Source organism: Malania oleifera, chromosome 10 (genome assembly GCF_029873635.1).
Source record: "Malania oleifera isolate guangnan ecotype guangnan chromosome 10, ASM2987363v1, whole genome shotgun sequence".
Taxonomy (NCBI): Eukaryota; Viridiplantae; Streptophyta; class Magnoliopsida; order Santalales; family Ximeniaceae; genus Malania; species Malania oleifera.
Window position 1 is genome coordinate 43,867,679 of NC_080426.1, and position 19,806 is coordinate 43,887,484.

General features: G+C 33.9%; 1 protein-coding gene across 1 annotated transcript; it reads right to left on the reverse strand.

The window, feature by feature from the left end:
* Positions 1-16,669: 16,669 nt before the first annotated feature.
* LOC131166425 (GCN5-related N-acetyltransferase 8-like) lies at positions 16,670-19,806 on the reverse strand. The gene is made up of 2 exons (XM_058124961.1): positions 17,165-19,806; positions 16,670-17,036 (listed from the first exon to the last, which is right to left on the reverse strand). The coding sequence occupies exons 1-2, from the start codon at positions 17,451-17,453 to the stop codon at positions 16,942-16,944; spliced, it is 384 nt and encodes a 127-aa protein (XP_057980944.1). The 5' UTR covers positions 17,454-19,806; the 3' UTR covers positions 16,670-16,941.

Genomic DNA, 19,806 nt, shown 5'->3' on the forward strand with positions numbered 1-19,806 from the left:
AGATATTACAGCTCAAAATGATAATGTTATGGTTGCTTTTGAAATCATGTTAAAAGCAGCAAGATAAATATATATTTATATATGTATACAGTATTACACAATATCAAATCCCTGTGGAAATTACAGCCAGATATATACAGCAGAGCACGGTACTGTTGTTATTATAGAATATAGAGTGCAACCACATAACTCAAATAGTATGTGGATTCCGTCTAATCGTATCAGGAGAGATTGCAGTCTCCTCAACGAGCTGGGTTGAGGTGGTCGGTTAAACGATGATAGACAGGGAGATTTCCCGGAGAGATTGCAGTTGGCTAGACTGGCGGATGTTACAGATATAGATTGACTTACCTGGTAGGCCAACCAGAGTAAGTCCAGCCTACGAGCCACACAACCCTATCATGAGGGGTTATATCATGATACACAAATCTCAGGGTACAGCAAAAGTTCCTATATATAGATATATCACACAACAGCAGTTTATATTATCATATTAGCAGTATGTTCAGATAGCTAACTCAGAGGCACAGATATACTTTAAATTACATTACACATATTTTGTACAGTTTATCAGCTTATTCATATTACAATATCAATGTTTTAAATATGTAACTCAACTGTCACACACTAGTAATAGCATATTTCCTTTTTCTGAGCATCGACTCATCCTAGTGACTTACTATTTTTCAGGAGATCCAGGTAGGTGAACAAATTAGGCTCGCTGGTAAAGGTTGTCTTGTGCTGCCTTTGTTGAAAGGGTAGGTGATATTTTGATGCCAGTGAGTTGGGGTAGATTCCAGGTTTATGATATTGTCACTGGGTGTTTTGGGTTTTAAATATACTTCAGAGTATTATAGTTTTCTGGTATTGTACATATATATATATATATATATATATATATATATATATATATATGACAGTTTACTGTTTTACAGTTACCGCTGTTTAGGTGTGTATGACTTACAGAGTTTCTCTTAGTGCTCCTTTAAGCCTGAGATATATCCAATAGTATTTCAGACAAAAGATATTGATGATACATACATATATATATATATATATATATATATGCATAATTTAATAAATAGCAGGTCATTACAGTTCTTCCCTCTCTCTCTCTCTCTCACACACACACACACACTCTTTCTCCATTCTTTTCCTTTATTTGCTGTGTGTGAAATCTACAGGGATGTGTACCTCTGAAATAAAACATGCATGCATATGGGTGGGAAATTGTCTTTGAATGTACTTACATATCTATGCATGTGGGGAGTGTAAGTTGTGTGTTGATGTAAAAATGCAAGCATTGCAGTATGTAGGCATGTAAGGTAGGTGTGTGAGGACATGATAATGATAGTGCATACATGTTGTTTAAACATGGATATGTAGGGCTGTTCACATACATAAGTAGGTGAGTTTGTGAGAGTATATGTGAAGTTCATACATAGGTATAGAGACACGTGATTGTGAATTTGGTGATGTATGCATGGATACATGCATGTAATATGTGGATAATGTATGTGTGCATACATGTACTTAGGTGTATGCATTAGTTAATTTATTGATGTGGTGTTGGTCATATTATGCATTTACATAGGCTTATGTATGTGAATATTGTTGGGGTTTATCCCACATCGGTTGTGGAAGGGGCTGGTGGTCAATTATTAAGTGTGAGAAAAAACCTCATCCCATGAGCTAGCTTTTAAGGTTGAGAAAGCCCAAGACCACCTAACACTGGTATCAGAGCCCATGATTCAACATTCTCTCTGAAGTTGAGTTACCGAGTACGTAGTGCTGCCATTTGGAGCCCGAAGTGTGAAGGGGAGATTGTTGAGTTTTATCCCACATCAATTGTGGAAGAGGCTGGTGGTCAGTTATTAGGTGTGAGGGAAAGTCTCACCCCATGAGCTAGCTTTTGGGATTGAGAAGGCCCAAAACCACCCAACAAATATATGCATGTAGGTGTAGGTAATGCATGTGATCATATGAAAGCAGAATTCATGTGTAAATGCATAGGTGTTGGTGCTCAACTTTATGTAGGTTTGTGTAAATGCATGGGTATGGATGTTTGCATGCATGTGCAATTTTTTAATGTACTCATGTGTGTGTGTGTGTGTGTGTGTGTGTGTGTGCGCATATATATATGCTTATTTATGTAAGATGTGCACCCATGTGTGGAAAATGCATGTTTCAACGTAGGTACGTTTCATGTGCATGTGATGTGCACATGTTGACTTTGGTGTGATCCCAAGAGGGGGTGTGAATTGGGTTTTAAAACATTTCAACTAACTTAAACATTTACATCGACTCACCATAAATCATATTTCATCCAATATACACGCATGTATGTAAAATAATAAAATAATAAATGAAGACATACACATGTGTAGTAGATCTTATTTAAATCAAATATGTATATGCAAATAATTATGACATCAAATAAACATACATACACATGCTGAAATTAAAGTGCAAGAATTTAAATAAGATAGAAAAAGAGTGACCCACAAATTTGTTATCGAGGTTCGGCCAAACCAGCCTACGTCCCCGCCTTGGGCATACCTCCCAAGGATTCCACTAACCCTGCTCACTTAAATGGGCGGAATAGAAGTCTTTTACATCCTCTCCTAACGAGGTGAGGAAAACCCCAGTTCAATTTTCAGGTTGAACGAACCGGTCTCACTTACGGGGCTGAGACTCCTCAGTTCAATTTTCGGGCTGAACTATATCAATCTCACTTACGGGGCTGAGGCTCTCCAGTTCAATTCCGGGCTGAACCCAACCGATACAATAAAAATCATTTTTGTACATATAATATGCTTCTGAAAATACAAACAAAGATGTACACATTTAAGCTCTAACAAATGTACTCTCTAATGATATGAAATATACTCAATAGAGAAAGGGTGCTATCAAATAAATTTGCACAACTAAAATATATGAAAAATGAGTATTATTGTTTTCCTATAAATATTTTTGCAAATAAAGAATATTTGGAGAATCTAGGAATTTAAGCTCAAGAAAATATTTGTGCAATAAAAGATTTCTTCCAAAAATGTTTATTAAGAAAAATAGTCGAAAGAAATGTTAAGGCTACTCTCAAACATGATTTTAATAAGTGAAGATGCAAATAAGAGTAAGTATATGAATGTAAAATGAATGCCCAAAATAAATATGCTCTCCTTCAAAATAAATTTTGAAATAAATAAGCGAAAAGAGAGTGGAAGAGATTTGCTAAAAAATATGCCTCAAAGAAATGATTTTATCAATAAAAGTTAGTTTGGGGGAACTTTGACTAACAAGGGGTTTAGAGACAATTTAAAGTTAATCAAAGTTGCTAATCTGAAGTTATGAGGGGGTATTTATAGATTTTCAAGAAATCTGACTGTTGAGGGACACTTGGTATTTTGGAAAAGATTAATTAAAAGTTAATGACGTTTTAACCCCTTTAAAAATTTCCAACTCGAGAGGTTTGGTCGACCATGTTAACAAGTTCAGTCAATCGAGGAACTTTTGAACTACAAGTTCGGTCGACCTTCTTAGGGCGATTTTGAACTCTTCAAGGTTCAGTCGACCAACTCAAGTTCGGCTGACCAATTTCATAGGTTCGGCCGACTAGATTATTTTATAACTGGAGGTTCGGTCGACTAGGGTGTTGGGAATTCCTAGGTGTTAGTTCGGCTGACCAGACAGCTGGAGTTCATTTTTAAATTGGTTGACCAAATGGTCAACTATTGACCTTGGGAGGTTCGGTTGACCGAAGGTCTATGTGTGTTTAGGTTTAGTCAACCGAACACACTCAAGTTGTGCAATTAAGTCCTATTTTTGAAAAAAAAAATTCCCTGAATAGCACATGTGAAAATGGGGACTTTTTTAAGTGCAAGTGCAAGGACCTAAGGTCTAGGCATTTTAATTTACCCTAAAAACCAAGCGTCAATCGACCGAAGGTTGACCGAAGTCATCCCCAAGGTCTGTCTATGATTCTGTCTGAGCATAAAGACCTATCATGTAGGATGTATGCAGTTATTACAGACCAACATATAAAAACTTAAATGTATTATACAAATAAAATCAAAATGTCTTCTTCTTGATCTTCTTTGCTTTTTAACCTTCATGGAAAACGTCAGGAAAGTGTGAGCTTTATGTTGTAGCTAGCATCCATTTTTCGATATCTTATGTTTGTGCTAAAATGAAAACCTATTCATACACTAAATGCACACATAAGATACTGATGGTTTGTCATCATCAAAACAAGGATTTGACTCAAAAAGCCAACAGTACATGTGTATGATATATGCATTGTAACGACCCGAAAAATAATGATATTTAAATAATAATGAGAGAGGAAAATGGAAACAGAAACGAAAGGAGACAGCTAGATAAAGGTTTCATCGGGCCCAGTGTGTCGTCTTGGGGTGCGCCAGTTCTGTTCATAAAAAAGAAAGATGGAACCATGAGATTATGCATCAATTATAGGGAGATAAACAAACTGACAATCAAGAATAAATATCCTCTCCCTAGGATCGATAATTTATTTGATTAGCTCCAGGGGACCTAGGTTTACTCTAAAATTGATCTACGGTCAGGCTACCATCAGGTGAAAGTTAAATCGGAAGATATTTCGAAGACCGCATTTCGTACCAGGTATGGGCATTACGAGTTCTTAGTGATGCCATTCGGGTTGACTAATGCACCAGCAGTATTTATGGATCTAATGAATTGAGTGTTTCATCAGTATTTGGACCAGTTTGTGGTTGTGTTCATTGATGATATACTGGTCTACTCAGGAAGTTTTGAGGAGCACGAGCATCATTTGAGGCTGTTGTTGCAGATATTGAGAGAAAGGAAATTATATGCAAAATTTAAGAAGCGTGAGTTTTGGTTAAAACATGTCACATTTCTCGGCCATGTGATCTCAAATCAAGTGTATCAGTTGATCCAGGTAAAATAGAGGCAGTGGTGAGTTGGGAAGGCCGAAAAATGTTCAGGAAGTCAGGAGTTTTCTGGGATTAGCAGGTTATTACCGGCGTTTTGTGGATGGTTTCTCCAGGCTATCAGGTCCATTAACACGACTTACGAGAAAAAATGTAAAATTTGAATAGACTAATTACTGTGAGCAGAGTTTTCAAGAGTTAAAGCAGCGGTTAGTTCCAGCTCTAGTACTGGCTATTCCTTCAGGGGAGGATGAGTTCGTAATATACAGTGATGCCTCTTTGAAGGGTCTTGGATGCATGTTAATGTAGTACGGCAGGATCATTGCATATGTGTCCAGACAGCTTAAAGAATATGAAAAGAATTATCTTGTCCATGATTTAGAGCTTGCTGCAGTGGTTTATACTCTCAAGATCTGGAGGCATTATTTATATGGTTGAAAGTGCGAGATTTTCACGGATCATAAGAGTTTGAAATATTTTTTTACCCAAAAAGAGTTGAATATGAGGCAAAAAAGGTGGTTAGAGCTTATTAAAGACTATAATTGCATGATTAGTTATCACCCAAGAAAAGCAAATGTAGTGGTAGATGCTCTGAGCAGGAAATCAGGGGGACTCGTACTGGCAGCTATGGAGATTCAACACTCAATTCTGATGGATTTGGAGAGGCTCAATATAGAATTAGTAAAGAAGAGTCCTCAGGCAGTTATTGTCAGTCTAGTGGTTCAGCCAACACTATACGAGAGGATTAAAGCAGCTCAGGGCGATGATGCAGAGTTGGCAGAGGTGATGGCTAGAGTGCGAGATGGTTAGGGAGAGGAGTTCAGCATATCAGATGATGGAGCTCTGCGATTTCGTACTAGGCCATGTGTTCCTGCAGATACTGAGATCAAGAGAATTATACTGGAGGAGGCTCACAGATCCCTATACACGGTCCATCCCGGCAGTACTAAAATGTACCGAGACCTGCAAGAGTATTTCTAGTGGAGTGGAATGAAGAGGGAGATAACCAAGTTCGTTCAGCAATGCTTGACGTGTCAGCAGGTTAAAGCTAAGCACCAGAGACCAGCAAGACAGTTGCAGCCACTATTCATTCTAAGATGGAAATGGTACCACGTTTCGATGGACTTTGTTACAAGGTTACCACCAATACGACAGGGACTGAATGCGATTTGGGTGGTTGTAGATCGTCTGACGAAAACAGCTCATTTCATCCCTATTAAAATCGGTTATTCCATGGACAGGTTGGCAAAGATATATGTTCAGGAGATAGTTCGCGTCCATGGTGTGCCGGTATCCATAATCTCCGACCGAGATCCTCGGTTTACTTCACGATTTTGGAAAAGTTTTCAGGAGGCTATGAATACACAGTTAGATTTTAGCACTGCTTTCCATCCCCAGACAAATAGTCAAACTGAGAGAACAATTCAGACACTAGAGGATATGTTTCGTGCTTGTGTGCTTGATTTTGGAGGCAGTTGGATTCAGTTTATGTCGTTAGTTGAATTTGCTTATAATAACAGCTACCAGGCTAGTATCGGCATGGCTCCATACGAAGCATTGTATGGTAGGAGATGTCATTCTCCTCTCTTCTGGGATGAGGTAGGCGAAAGGCGAGTTTTGGGTCCAGAGATAGTAAAACAGGCTTGTGACAAGGTCTAACTAATTGAAAAAAGAATCAGTACAGCACAGAGTTGGCAGAAAAGCTATGCAAATACTCTCCGCCGAGAGTTAGAATTTGACGTGGGAGATCGAGTATTTTTGAAAATAGCTCCTCTGAAAGAAGTTATGAGGTTTGGGAAGAATGACAAGTTGAGCCCTAGGTATATTGGCCCTTTTGAGATACTTGAGAGAATAGGGTCAGTTGCCTATAAGCTAGCATTGCCACCATCTTTGGCTAGAATTCATGACGTGTTTCATGTTACTATGTTAAAGAAATACGTCTCAGACCCATCCCACATAATCAGTTATGCAGAGATAGAGCTAAAGAATTCATTAGTTTATGAAGAAACACCAGTACAGATTTTAGATAGAAAGATACAAGTACTGCGCACCAAAGAAATTCAATTAGTAAAAGTTTTGTGGAAGAATCACGCTATAGAGGAAGCTTCTTGGGAACTCGAGGAGCAGATCAGACAGAGATACCCGCAGTGTTTCCAAAGAAGTATAGAGGTAGTCAGGTAAAGTATAATAGTTAGATAAGTTTCTTTTGCAGGTACTTGTATTGATTTTAGTTAGTAGATAGTTTTTAGTTTTTATATGTGTAATTTCCCAGAACATAAATGTAACCACAGTACTCCTCCGCTACAAGTGAGGGCAGGAAATAAAATAAGTAGACCATTTTCCTTTACGGAATGATGGAGTGTATAGATGGAGATACAGATAGTAAATTTTGAGGACAAAATTTTATAAGGAGAGGAGAATATAACGACCTGAAAAATAATGATATTTAAATAATAATGAGAGAGGGAAATGGAAACGGAAACCGAAGGAGGTAGTAGGCATTCCTAAAGCTAATTGTGGTAAATTAATGATGGAAAGTCAGTTTGATGCAGAGTTGGAGGAGGCTAGTAAGCTCTTGGTCTTGACATCAGAGACTTAACGACATTCCTAAAGCTGATTGTGGTAAATTGAAATCTTCTGCAATGATAAGAGGTGATTCTAGAAATTCAATTTTGAATTGGAGGAACTTACTCATGAATTTTGAAGCAAGTGAACCTGAGCTGCAAAGCTTCCAACCATCTATGATTGGAACTAAGGTTCTGACTGATCCTCTCGGGGCAACTTTCAAAGCTGCGATGAACAAATGGCAGTACACTAGTAGCGCAGTTTATGGGGAAAGCACCTCCATATTCCAAAATCAGGAATGTAGTTTACAAAATATGGAAGAAAGCAAGTGATGTTGAGATTCACACAACTTCTACTGGTATGTTTTCTTTTAGAGCTAACAGCATGGAAAATAAACAATGGATTCTGGAAAATGGGCTGTGTTTGATTGGGGACTCCAATTTTTTCTTACAAAATGGGATCATTCAATTGAGGGAAAATCACTTCAACTTCAAGAAATCCCAATATGGGTGAAATTCTACAGTACACCATCAATTTACTGGACTACTCCAGTAGTTAGCTAAGTGGCTAGCTTGCTTGGTAAACCTTTGCATCTTTGATTCTTTCTGTAAACAAATGAGGAGCTAAACTGTGGTAGAATATGTGTAGAGATTGACATGAATGAGGACCTGCCTGAATTAGTTGATCTCATAGCTCCCTCAGTTGAAACAATCACTACTGATATAGAATAGGCATGGAAGCCTCTCGAACATTCAACTTATTCAATATCTGGACATGCTTCAAAGAACTGCAGATTTAAAAAACAATGGATCAAAAAGAAAGTTACCAATGATAGTGGTTCTGAATCTAATGCTCCATCTGGTTATGATCTCCCTATATCTGATAATGAAGTTAAATCTAAAGGAAATTCTCCTGAATAAGCTACTGATAAGCCAGTCTGAGGAATATTTGTGTTCGTGTGATATCATTTGTGTATGGCACGTAAGTGCGTGTGTGAATGAGTGGGCATATGAGAGAGTGTAGGTGAGCTAAGCCTATATTTGTATTTATCCTGTTAATAAATTCACAAAATATTCAGTAATTCCCAGTTTCATCTAACACTAGTAAATGGCCTGCAGTACGCAGCGGAGCAACATGGCTGTCCTCTTTTTTCTTTTTCTGTTTTTTTTTTTTTTTTTAATCATATCCATACAAATTTTACTTTGTTTAGCATAATATAATGCATGAATAAAGGTATATTAAAGCATCTTAACAACAACATATATGTACAACTGCATGTGAAAATTTCTAGAAAGATAAAAACTTGGTTAAAATCGGCATATTTGCTTTGGAAGCCCAAAGTCTAAAAAGGATCAAAAGCATCAAGCTCAACAGTGCCAACACAACAAAAGCAAAACTAACAAACAAACAAACCAACAAACAAAACCAAGCCTTAAGTCCCACTAGATGGGGTCGACTATATGAATCCTTTTCCACCAATTTATGCGATCATGGATCATTTCTTTTGACAAATTCAGGGTTATTAAATCCTTACTCACTATCTCATTCCAAGTTATTTAAGTCTACCCCTACCCCTTATACTTACCCCGCCACAGTAACTAACTCACTCTTCCTTACTAGCGCATTATGTGGCCTACGTTGCAACTTCTCAAACCATCTGAGTCATCCCTCTCTTATCTTATCTTCTATAGGAGTTACACCTAACTTACCGCGAATATGTTCATTTCTTAATTTATCTTTCAGTATTCTACCACTCAACCATCTAAGCATTCTCATCTCAGTAACTTTTACTTTTTGAATATTTTGTCTTTTTTGTTTTTGTCGCCCAACATTTTGATCCATATAGTATAGATGGTCTTATAGTCATCCTTTAAACTTCTCTTTTAATTTTAAGGGTATTCTACGATCACAAAGCACACTAGAAGCACTTCTCCATTTTACTCAACCTGCTTTAACTTTATGCATTATATCATCTTCAATTCCTTCTTCAACTTGCACAATAGATCCAATGTATTGAAATCTACAAGTGTTATTTATTTCTTCATTATCAAGTTTAACTTTGTCTTCAATATTCCTCCTACCATTATTGAAATTACATTTCATATATTCCGTCTTATTTCTACTTATCCTAAAACCTCTAGATTTCAAAACTTCTCCCCATAATTCTAACTTAGCCTATACTCCGCCCCTAGTTTCATCAATCAATACAATATCATCTCCAAACAACATACACCATGGAACCTCATTTTGAATACTCTTAGTCAGTTGATCCATCACTAAAGCAAAACGATAAGGGCTCAAAGCAAATTCTTGATGTACATCTAAGGTGATTGGAAATTCTCTAGTTTCTCCATCTATAGTCCTTACACTAGTCATTACTCCATTGTACATATCCTTAATGACATCAGTACACCTACTACATAAACCTTTTTTTTCCAAAACCCACCATAAAACTTCCTTAGGTATCCTATCATATGCTTTCTCTACGTTAATAAATATCATATGCAAGTCTCTCTTCTTTTCCCTAAACTTTTCCATTAATCTTCTTAAAAAATATATAACTTCTGTGGTAGATCTCTCAGGCATAAAACCAAATTGATTTTCGGAGACCTTCGTTTCTAGCCTTAAATCTTTGTTCAACTACCCTTTCCCTTTCCCACCGTTTCATCGTATGACTTAAAGTTTAATTCCACGATAGTTATTACAATTTTGAATATCTCCTTTATTTTTGTATATAGTTATTAAAGTGTTTTTCCTCCATTAATCTGACATTTTCTTAGTTTTTATAATTGTGTTAAATAAATTAGTTAACCATATAATTCCGTTATCACCTAAGCATTTCTAAAACAACAAAAAAGAACAAAACCCCAAGCACAAAAACTAGTAGTAAGAACCTATGTCTTCAATAAGAACCAAACTCAAAGAATTTGCTAAAATTCAAATCAAATAAAAGACAAAATGAAACTGAAAGCTATTAATCATGCATAAATTCTAATATTTATGCCATAACTGAGAAAGATGGTAGGAAAATCCATACAGGAACATTGAAAATGTAGAATATGCTTCAATCCTGCTCTAAAGGATTGCTAAGTTTGGTATTTAGGTTTCTAGGGTACCTAGTTTTAGCCATAGATGGAGCAAATAAGCAAAAAAGAAACAGCTTGAGATAAAAACACAATCAGACACGAACAACAGTTTAGGGCTTTTCAGACAAAGTACTGAGATAGACAAAGAAGTTATGCTGCAAATTAAAATAGGAAATTCAATTTTCAATTCTCTTCTTAGCGAGCAAATGGAATTGGAAACACAAACCATCCTTGAAACTTTTGTCCATGGCAGCAGGGCTCAATCATTTGCCATGTCTCCCAAGATAATCCTTAAACTATCTCCTCCCAAGTCATGGAGACATAAGCAACAAGGTGATGAGTCATTTCTAATTATATCATTTGGTGAATGGGCTCAAGAAAGGGTCAAATATACCACGTTGATCCCCCATATCATTTAAATCCAAATGCTTCACCACATGAACATAAAAGTCAGTGTGTTATTATCATCACTTCAAACTAAATTACAATGAATATATCATATTAACAATGAAAAAATAACTATCGCATCCTTTTAATCCTGGTTCCAGATGATTGTTATTGCCATTATTGTATATGTAGAATCTTGTTTACTCTTGTTTTGTCCAATCATCTGTAGTATTTTCAAATCAGAAACTGAAATTGTCTAATCATAAACATGGGATATTCACAATGATATATAATAACTCCACCTATCCAATGAGAACTGTTAAAATTGTACCAAGTTCAGTTTGTGCATAGTTCAGGTGGCCAACACCCCTGACTCAGGCCATGCCAAAATAAAAAACAGAAAAAAAAAAAAAGCCCGCATATGAATTATAAAAACAGAAGCCAGCAACAACGAACAGTAAAAGCATGCAGATTAAATACTCCCTCAATTCATGCTGCAGTAAACAGTAGTAGGCAAAAATTAATAGCAGCTAGGCCACACCCACCTTGATTAAACTAAATCCCCAAGACTCAATCGAAAACCTAAAATAATGTAAGAATATTACAAAGAGAATCCATGAACATAAATGATAAAATATGTATCATTAGCAAACTACAAATGCAACACAACCAGAGCACCCCTCTCCATCAAAATATCTTAAAAATCCAAACTCTTATCAACTGAGCTCTCAACCATTTCACAAAAAACATTTGTAATAGGTATAAGCCCCCGTTTGGGAGCACTTAAAAAAAGTGCTTATAACACTTATCACTTAAAATAAATACGTTTACAAAAAAGTGATGTTTGGCTTGTACTACAACAAACACTTATTACACGAAGTGTTTTTCCAAAGCCACTTTTTTAAAAACTATTTAACTGAATTTTGAGAAAAAAATCTAAGATAGCTTTTTGGCCACTTAGAAGTGGCACTGTTCATAAGCATGGTCAATTTTGTAAATATAAGAAAATCTAGTGGCAATTTAATAATTTAAAAAATACATCAGAAGATAATCATAAACTATTTTATTATTTTTTATAATATTATTATTAATAATTTAATTCTGGAATGAAGAAGAAGAACCACCTATTAATTTAAATTAATTTAAAAATTAAACATACTAATTTAATTAAAAATATTATTTCATTTACAAATTTTAGTGGCAATTTTATACTTTAAAAAATACATTAAAAGATAATCATATAAAATTTTATTATGTTTTATAATATATTAATTATTGATGAAACATAATTTAGCTCTGGAATGAAGAAGAAGAGCCATCTATTTATTTAAATTAATATTTCAAAATTAAAAACACTAATTTAATTCATAATATTATTTTAACATTAATTAATATAATAATCATATGTTATACATATAAATTAAGAACAATATTATTGTTAATCAAAAAAAATAATGTCAAATTATTTTTACTTAATAAAAATATTTAAATATTAATTAAAAATAACAGTTAACATAATTATCAATTAAATTGTTAATTAAAAATTAATCATATATTATTTTATTATGCATTATAACTTGTTAATTGTTAATAAAATATAATTAAATATTGTAATGAATAAAAAAAACCATCTATAAATTTAAATTAACATTAAATAAACTAAAACTTTTAATTTAGTTGTTAATACTATTTTTTTAACATAAATTAATGTGATAATCATATGTTATAAATATGTCATAAATATACATTAATAACAAGATTATTGTTAATTAATAATAATAATACTATCATAACAATTTAGTTAATATAAAATAATTAAATTTTAATCAAAAAAACAATATAGTTATCATTTAAATTTTTAGTATTTAAAAATATTAGAAAAATATTATGTATTTAAAATTTTTAGTGCCATTTAATCAGAAAAATATTAATATTTGTATTTAAAATATATTTTAAAATAACTATATATTATTTTACTATGTACAACGACATATTAGTTATTATAGTTCAATTCTGAACTGAACAAAAACTATTTATTAATTTAAATTAACATTTAATAAATTAAAATTTTGAATTTAATTAATAATATTCATTTTATCATAATTTAATATGATAGTAATATGTTATAAATATACATAAATAACAAGATTATTGTTAATTAAAAATAATAATCTTATATTAGTTTTTTAATAGAAAATTTTAAATTTTAATTATAAATAATTAAAAAATATTAATATTTATAATCTAAAATATGTTTTAAAAATACTCATATACCCTATAATAAAAGTAAGTATCCAAATACCACTTATTTTAAATACAACCAGAATCCAATTGTAACTTTCAACACTTTTCCAGTTGAACACTTATTAAAGCACTTTTTCTGATTCTATATAAATGGTTCCAAAAGATTCCTAAGAAGAAAAAGGAGATAACAAACCTTGTCTCTCCCCCTTCTAGAAGCTAAAACCAAGTCTTGGGTTCTCCATTAAAAATCACAAAAAGAAGAAGAAGAAGAAGAAGAAGAAGAAGCAGAATAAAAAGAAGAAGAAGAAGAAGAAGAAGAAGAAGAAGAAGAAGAAGAAGAAGAAAGACAGCCTTGAATCAAACCTCTTCATTTCAAACCAAATGGGAAAATGAATTTCCTTAGCAAAGCTCAAGAAATAAGCCGCAAGCTTTAGTTGGTGTTTGGTAAATGCTCAGATTGTGAAGGTATCTAGCTTGTGTAAAAATTGTGTCAAAGTGAAAAGACTTATACCAATATGAGTGAAGCCATACTATATGTGGCATCCAACTGGTCAATCACATATCATTTTTTTTTTTATTGATTGATCATTGCCTTATATAATGAATGCAATGGTAACAACAGATTAATAGAGGAAGTGAGGAGGATGCCATTGAAACTTCAAATATATTGAAGGATAATAGCATAATATATCGCATAAGTCGAAACACGTAATAACAAATAGTGATTCTCAATTATATTGAGGATGCAATTGAAACTTCAAATATATTGAAGGATAATAACAGAATGTATTGCCCAAGTCGAAACATGTAATAACAAGTAGTGATTTCGCAATTAAGTGTTTGGATTCTAGACACTAGAAGACAGAGCTGAATAATCAAAAATATTTTATGTCATGGTGAGAAAACAAGCACATGCCCCTTCTATGAATCAAAATAGAAGCCAACCTAAAATCATTACTCAAAGGAAGTATGCACCCATAGCTGTAGTTATGGAGTGAAAATAACTCGGATGAGCGTGCATTTTGTAGCAAATGAATTACTTGCTAATGTTTATTCATTTTAAAACAGTGTGTTATATTTTTGGTTCTTAGTCTTATGAATAAAAGGATGGCTATGAAATTCACCACTTCAAAAGTCAAATCAATAACAAGTAAAAGAATGTCAGGGAATCTCACAAGATAAAAGGAAAAAGGGGAAAAAAAAAATAGGCCAAGGAAAAAGGAGTAAAGTGGCATAACCTGTTAAACACAATCCAATAACAAATAAAAGGGCACTACAATCTCAAAGACTAAAAGAAAATGAATGCTGGGGAAAACATAAAAGTAGCACAACCAGCCCAAGATGGTTCCATGGAAGAACTTTAATGTGCTATTACTTGGTCATCAATCATGATGCAAAATCATAGCATCATATATTATTGCTAATCTCGATATTATTGGTGCTCAGACATCATTAAATTAAACCTAGAAAAGAACAAAACAAATTCAGGGAAAATAAACACTATTTACATCTTTAAGCAAAAACCTGCATTATAAAAAGAATTTATTTCTAGATTAGTTTTGCAATTTCAACTTCTTTTTTGTCCAACACAATTTTTAAATCTCATTTCAACAATCAAGCCAAAAATTAGATAAACTTAGCACTGGAACTTAGCAAAGAGTTGTAACTCCTGAAATTCAAACATAGAAAGAACCTCTAAAAAGTCAAAATAAATGAAGAAATGGAAAAACAGAAGCAAAAAAAAAAAAACAATATGCAATTAACATCTTTGCAGGCATTGAAGCAAAATAACAACTTGACAATTTTTCCAATGTGCTTCAGCCCAACTGAAATTTAAGCATATACAAAAATGACATCAAACAGCAGTTCTAGAAATAAAAAGGAATGACAGAAATATAGCACTAGTTCAGTGCCAGACAATTTCCCCAAAAGCAAAAGTACCCAATCCTAGATCATTCCAAACATCACAATATACATAGCAAAACTAGTCACCTTATATATTTGAATTATATTCGGTAGAAGATATTCCTTGATTCAGGCATGAAGGTGAATTGAGTGCCAAACAGAATAATTAAAAGGTGGAAGCAATGCAATTTGCACTGATGGAATTACAGATGCATATGCTATGATAAACTTGAATAAAAAGAAAAGTGACCATCATCTTAGATTCTTAGGTATATTTACCTAACGTTTGGAAGGATGGAATTAGGTTTTGGATTTGGTTTGCATGGATTAGGATAAAATATAATACAAAATTATATTGACTTGCCATACAAATCCAAATCCAAACCGTAAAAATCCATGCACCCAAATACTAGCTTAGCTAACATCATTTTCTTGCAATGACGATCATTTTAAAATTAAGAAGTGTCAATCATTTGCTTGCAATGAAGGTTATTTTAAAATTAAGAAGTGTCAATATCCAAACCCCACAACTATCAATTAAACATAAAAAGCAAATTCTAAAATGATAAATTGATTTTCATAGCCATCAAATTTTAAACAAGATTACCTTTAATGTTCACAATTCCCATACAAACAATAAAGTTTCAGTTTTCAATAATTTGATTTCAAATACTCAATGCAGTTCAAACAAGAATATTGATCAAATACAAATTTTATGACATTATATATATATATATATATATATATATATATATATATATAGAGAGAGAGAGAGAGAGAGAGAGAGAGAGAGAGAGAGAGTAAAAAAAAAATTGCCTATGAATAAAACAAGTTATTAAATAATCTAAAACAGAAAAGTGCATGTCCAGAAAATCAGAGTTGGAAGAAAATAGAATCTAAATTCAGTCAACAGAATGTAATGAAGATAATAGAAAAAAAAATTGGGAAAAGATCAAATAAAAAAGTAAAATTACCACCTTTTTTTTAACATAGAACTAATATATATTACGTGGACGTGGTAAAGTCCAGATATTTGGACAGTGCTGCAATTAAATATTTGGCAAAATTTCAACAGAACATTTTATTGCAGCATTGCCCAAATATCTGGACTTTAGCAAGTCCATGTTAAATATTTGGCAAAATTTTAACAGAAAGTTCTGATAAAAAAAAAAATTAACAGAAAGTGACAACTTCAACAAATAATTTTAAACCTTTTTTAACTAAAAATGAGTGCTTAGCTCTATTAAAGAACATGAAAGGTAGCCAAAGGTATATCACCAGAAACCATAATTAAACCCCTTCTATAGCAGACAACAAAGACAAACAGAAAACTTACCAAAAATCATGCTTGCTAATCACTACCACAAGAATAATGTGATCAACTCCATATTCCATAATAATCATTTCCGCTTCTCTTTGCTTTGAGGAATTGGAGGAACTGTTTAACTATTACACATATACAGACACAAACAAACATTCAACCACCAATTTTTACCTTTGGCTAGGAAAACGTTGATGAGAGCATTTCAGTGATCAACTCCAGTTTCAGTTATCCAGCTGGGTAAGAAACCATGAAATGTATAATTTTCACTTAAAAAGTGTATGTAGTACAATCAAATGAAACTACCCCACTTGACATTATTTTCTAATGGTTTATGGAAATTGTGAATGTAATTTTTTTCTCATAGGAGATCTATTAATTCACGAGTTTAAGTGAAATGTATTTCTTCTTTCTCCATGCTGGGGGGCAAAAAAAAAAAAGCAAATAGAGTAAGTGTCTAGAGTTACATTCCAAGCATATTCAGGTGAAACCCTTTTCTGAACTAATTCAATTGTAGGTACTCCCATTCATTATCCCATAAGCCTTGAAGCTTCTGAAGATCAGCACAACCATCAAACAAAGGGGCTGAATTATTAGCTACACAGAAGCAAATTCTAGTTTAATTTTTAGAACAGAAACATATTCAAAAAAATTAAAAAATTGAAAAGAAAAGACACAGATAGAGAAGAACCGTAGATAATTTGCTTAAGCTTGAAGAACCTCACCAGTTAACCTGCAAATCCTCCATTCCTGCAACACTTGAGTACCCATCTCCTCATAAAAACTAATAACATTAGAATTCCAGTCAAGCGAACACCACTCCACTCTCCTGTTCCCCATTGTCGCCACCTGCAAGACAACCACCAACAACAGCTCCCCAAACCCTTGCTTCCTGTAACACTCTCTTCCGAGAAAATCCTCCACATAAAGCCAAGGCTTCACCAGAAGCATCAAGTAATGCAGGAAGAACAACACAAACCAGCCACCACCGCCACCACTGCATCGCCTCTCCATTCAATCGGAAAACCTCCCACTTGGGATCGTCAATGGTTGCAATCAGAGGGTAAAGGGGTCGGTGATTGAAGGGAGCTCTGGGAACGGACATCATGGTTGTTGAATAAGGTCGCAGAAAGGGAGGCTTCATTGGTGAAGAAGAGGTGAGTGAGGCACTAAATGACTGCAGAAGAAGTGCCAGACCCTCTCTGCCTCTCCAAGTTTTACCAAAAAGCCCCTGAAAGTAGTGTTACAATGCAGGAGCAGAAAAGGCAGCACAATAAAATTGACATTTCTGCTGTTCCAATTCTTCCTTCACGCTTTTATAATATAGAGATAGAGATATTTGGTTTAAAGAAAAGAAGAAAATGAAGTGAGGGGAATTTGTCCTAGATGTGAAAAGAAAATTTCCATTGCCTAATATACACAGCCACCCTGCACATATTTGTCTTTGGACAAAAGTGGCTCACATGGGAAACAAAATTTCATAAAAAAAAAAATTTTAAATAAAGAAAATGGGGAAAAAAACATTTTTTATATGAGAGCAATTATAAATCAAACATGTGGAAACATGAAATGGCAAGTCCTGCAACTACTTCCCTTCCTAGCTACTTCATTACATCAACAAAGGATAAATTTGATTCTAGATAAGTAAGCATGAACATATCATTATCAACATGAAACATATCATCATCTTCGTGAATCCAAAAAAACAATCAGCAAGTTCAATGGTTTTGCACCATCCCTAAGATTTTGCTGACCTTAGAAGGGACCTAAAGAAGGGAAAAGAGGAGAAACAAAAACATGTGGAAGAAGTCACCTGATAGGAGATCCTCCGAGAATGATTGCTGTGAAGAGCAGGATTCGGTAAGCCAAATCATCATCCAATAATCTGAAGCTCTGGTCTAGTCTAACAATGTGAATACAACCACAGCAGTACAAAAAAAACAAAAGGCCAGTGATCCAAAGCCGTGGGTAGCAGTACAAGAAGAATGAGAGAAAGTAGAAAGGGTGAGCCTGAGATATGCAAGAATATGTTTGTCCCTACTTTCTCTCAGTTTCCTCACTTATCTTCGAGAAAACATATTTCCCTGTAATTTCACTTATGTTCGTATTCTTTGCAAAAATGATTTCTTGAGCTTCTGAAAATCCACACAATTGTGTACTTTTGCTCAAGATCATGCTGGAAAAGAGCCTTCAGGTACCAGCAGGTTCGTCATTCTAGATCATGCTCTTCGCAGACGTCTTTTTCAGTGAGATTTGGGATAAAATAAACATCAAGAATTCCCAGGTCAGTCATCAATTAAGCTGTACATTAATCTTTCGTTTATAGAAGCTCAGACCATGAGAATGTGAGGTGGCGTGACTTGCATGAGAGGTTACATCGACATTGTTGACTAATCAACTCCATCACAAATCTTGAATTTGAATTGAAGAATTCTTGCAATCCCTTGTTGCTTTCCATATTCTTCAATTGATTTTCATTAATCGGCAATAAATTTTCAACATCAAAGGATATTTACCACAGTATTTTCAGCCAATTGTTATTGCCTTTTCTATTGGGGCACCCAACTTTGCCTAGAATACAACCTTGCCATTTTAGCCATCGCATAAAATTTTTAGCACCAAGGGGTATTCACTATAGTATTTTCAATCAGTTGTCATTGCCTTCCTTTTAATTTCAGCCACCGCATTAATTTTCCTGCATCAAAGGGTATTTTTCAGGCAGTTGTCTTTACCTTTTTAGTTTCAGCCACTGGTGACATCTTCTCCTCTCTTGTTATTTTTTATTGCTATTATTAATAATTTTTTCAAATAGTTGGTTAGCTGTGGTGATTTTTGTGTTTAGGATTTGTAGGCTTAATATATTTACTTTTGTGTTTTGTGTTTTCACTTGCAAATCTTGGAATATAACAAAATTTTATAAAAAAAATTACTATTGCATGGATTTTTAGTCTAGCTTGGATTCACACCCAAAATTGTATGCTTTAAATTTTTTGATGCATTGTATTGTGTGTGTGTGATTTCTACTGTGTGTGATTTCTACTAGTTGTAGGGTGTGACTTGTAAAAGAGTGTGATTGGATAATAGGGGATATGGTTGATGCAAATAGTAGTTGGAATAAAATGGCAAATTATATTGTAAGGATAGCAAAAGAGGTTTTAGGTGACTCCAAAGGAAAATACTTGGGTGGTAAACAAAGTTGGTGATGGGATCAAGAAGTCCAAAAGGTGGTTAAGACAAAAAGAAATTAGTATAAAATATGGAAAATTTGTAGAAATATAGAAATATTGAAAAATATAAAGAAGCAAGAAAAAATGCAAAAAAAAGCCTACCAAAGTATCAATGAAGCTAAACATAGATCTTATGATAC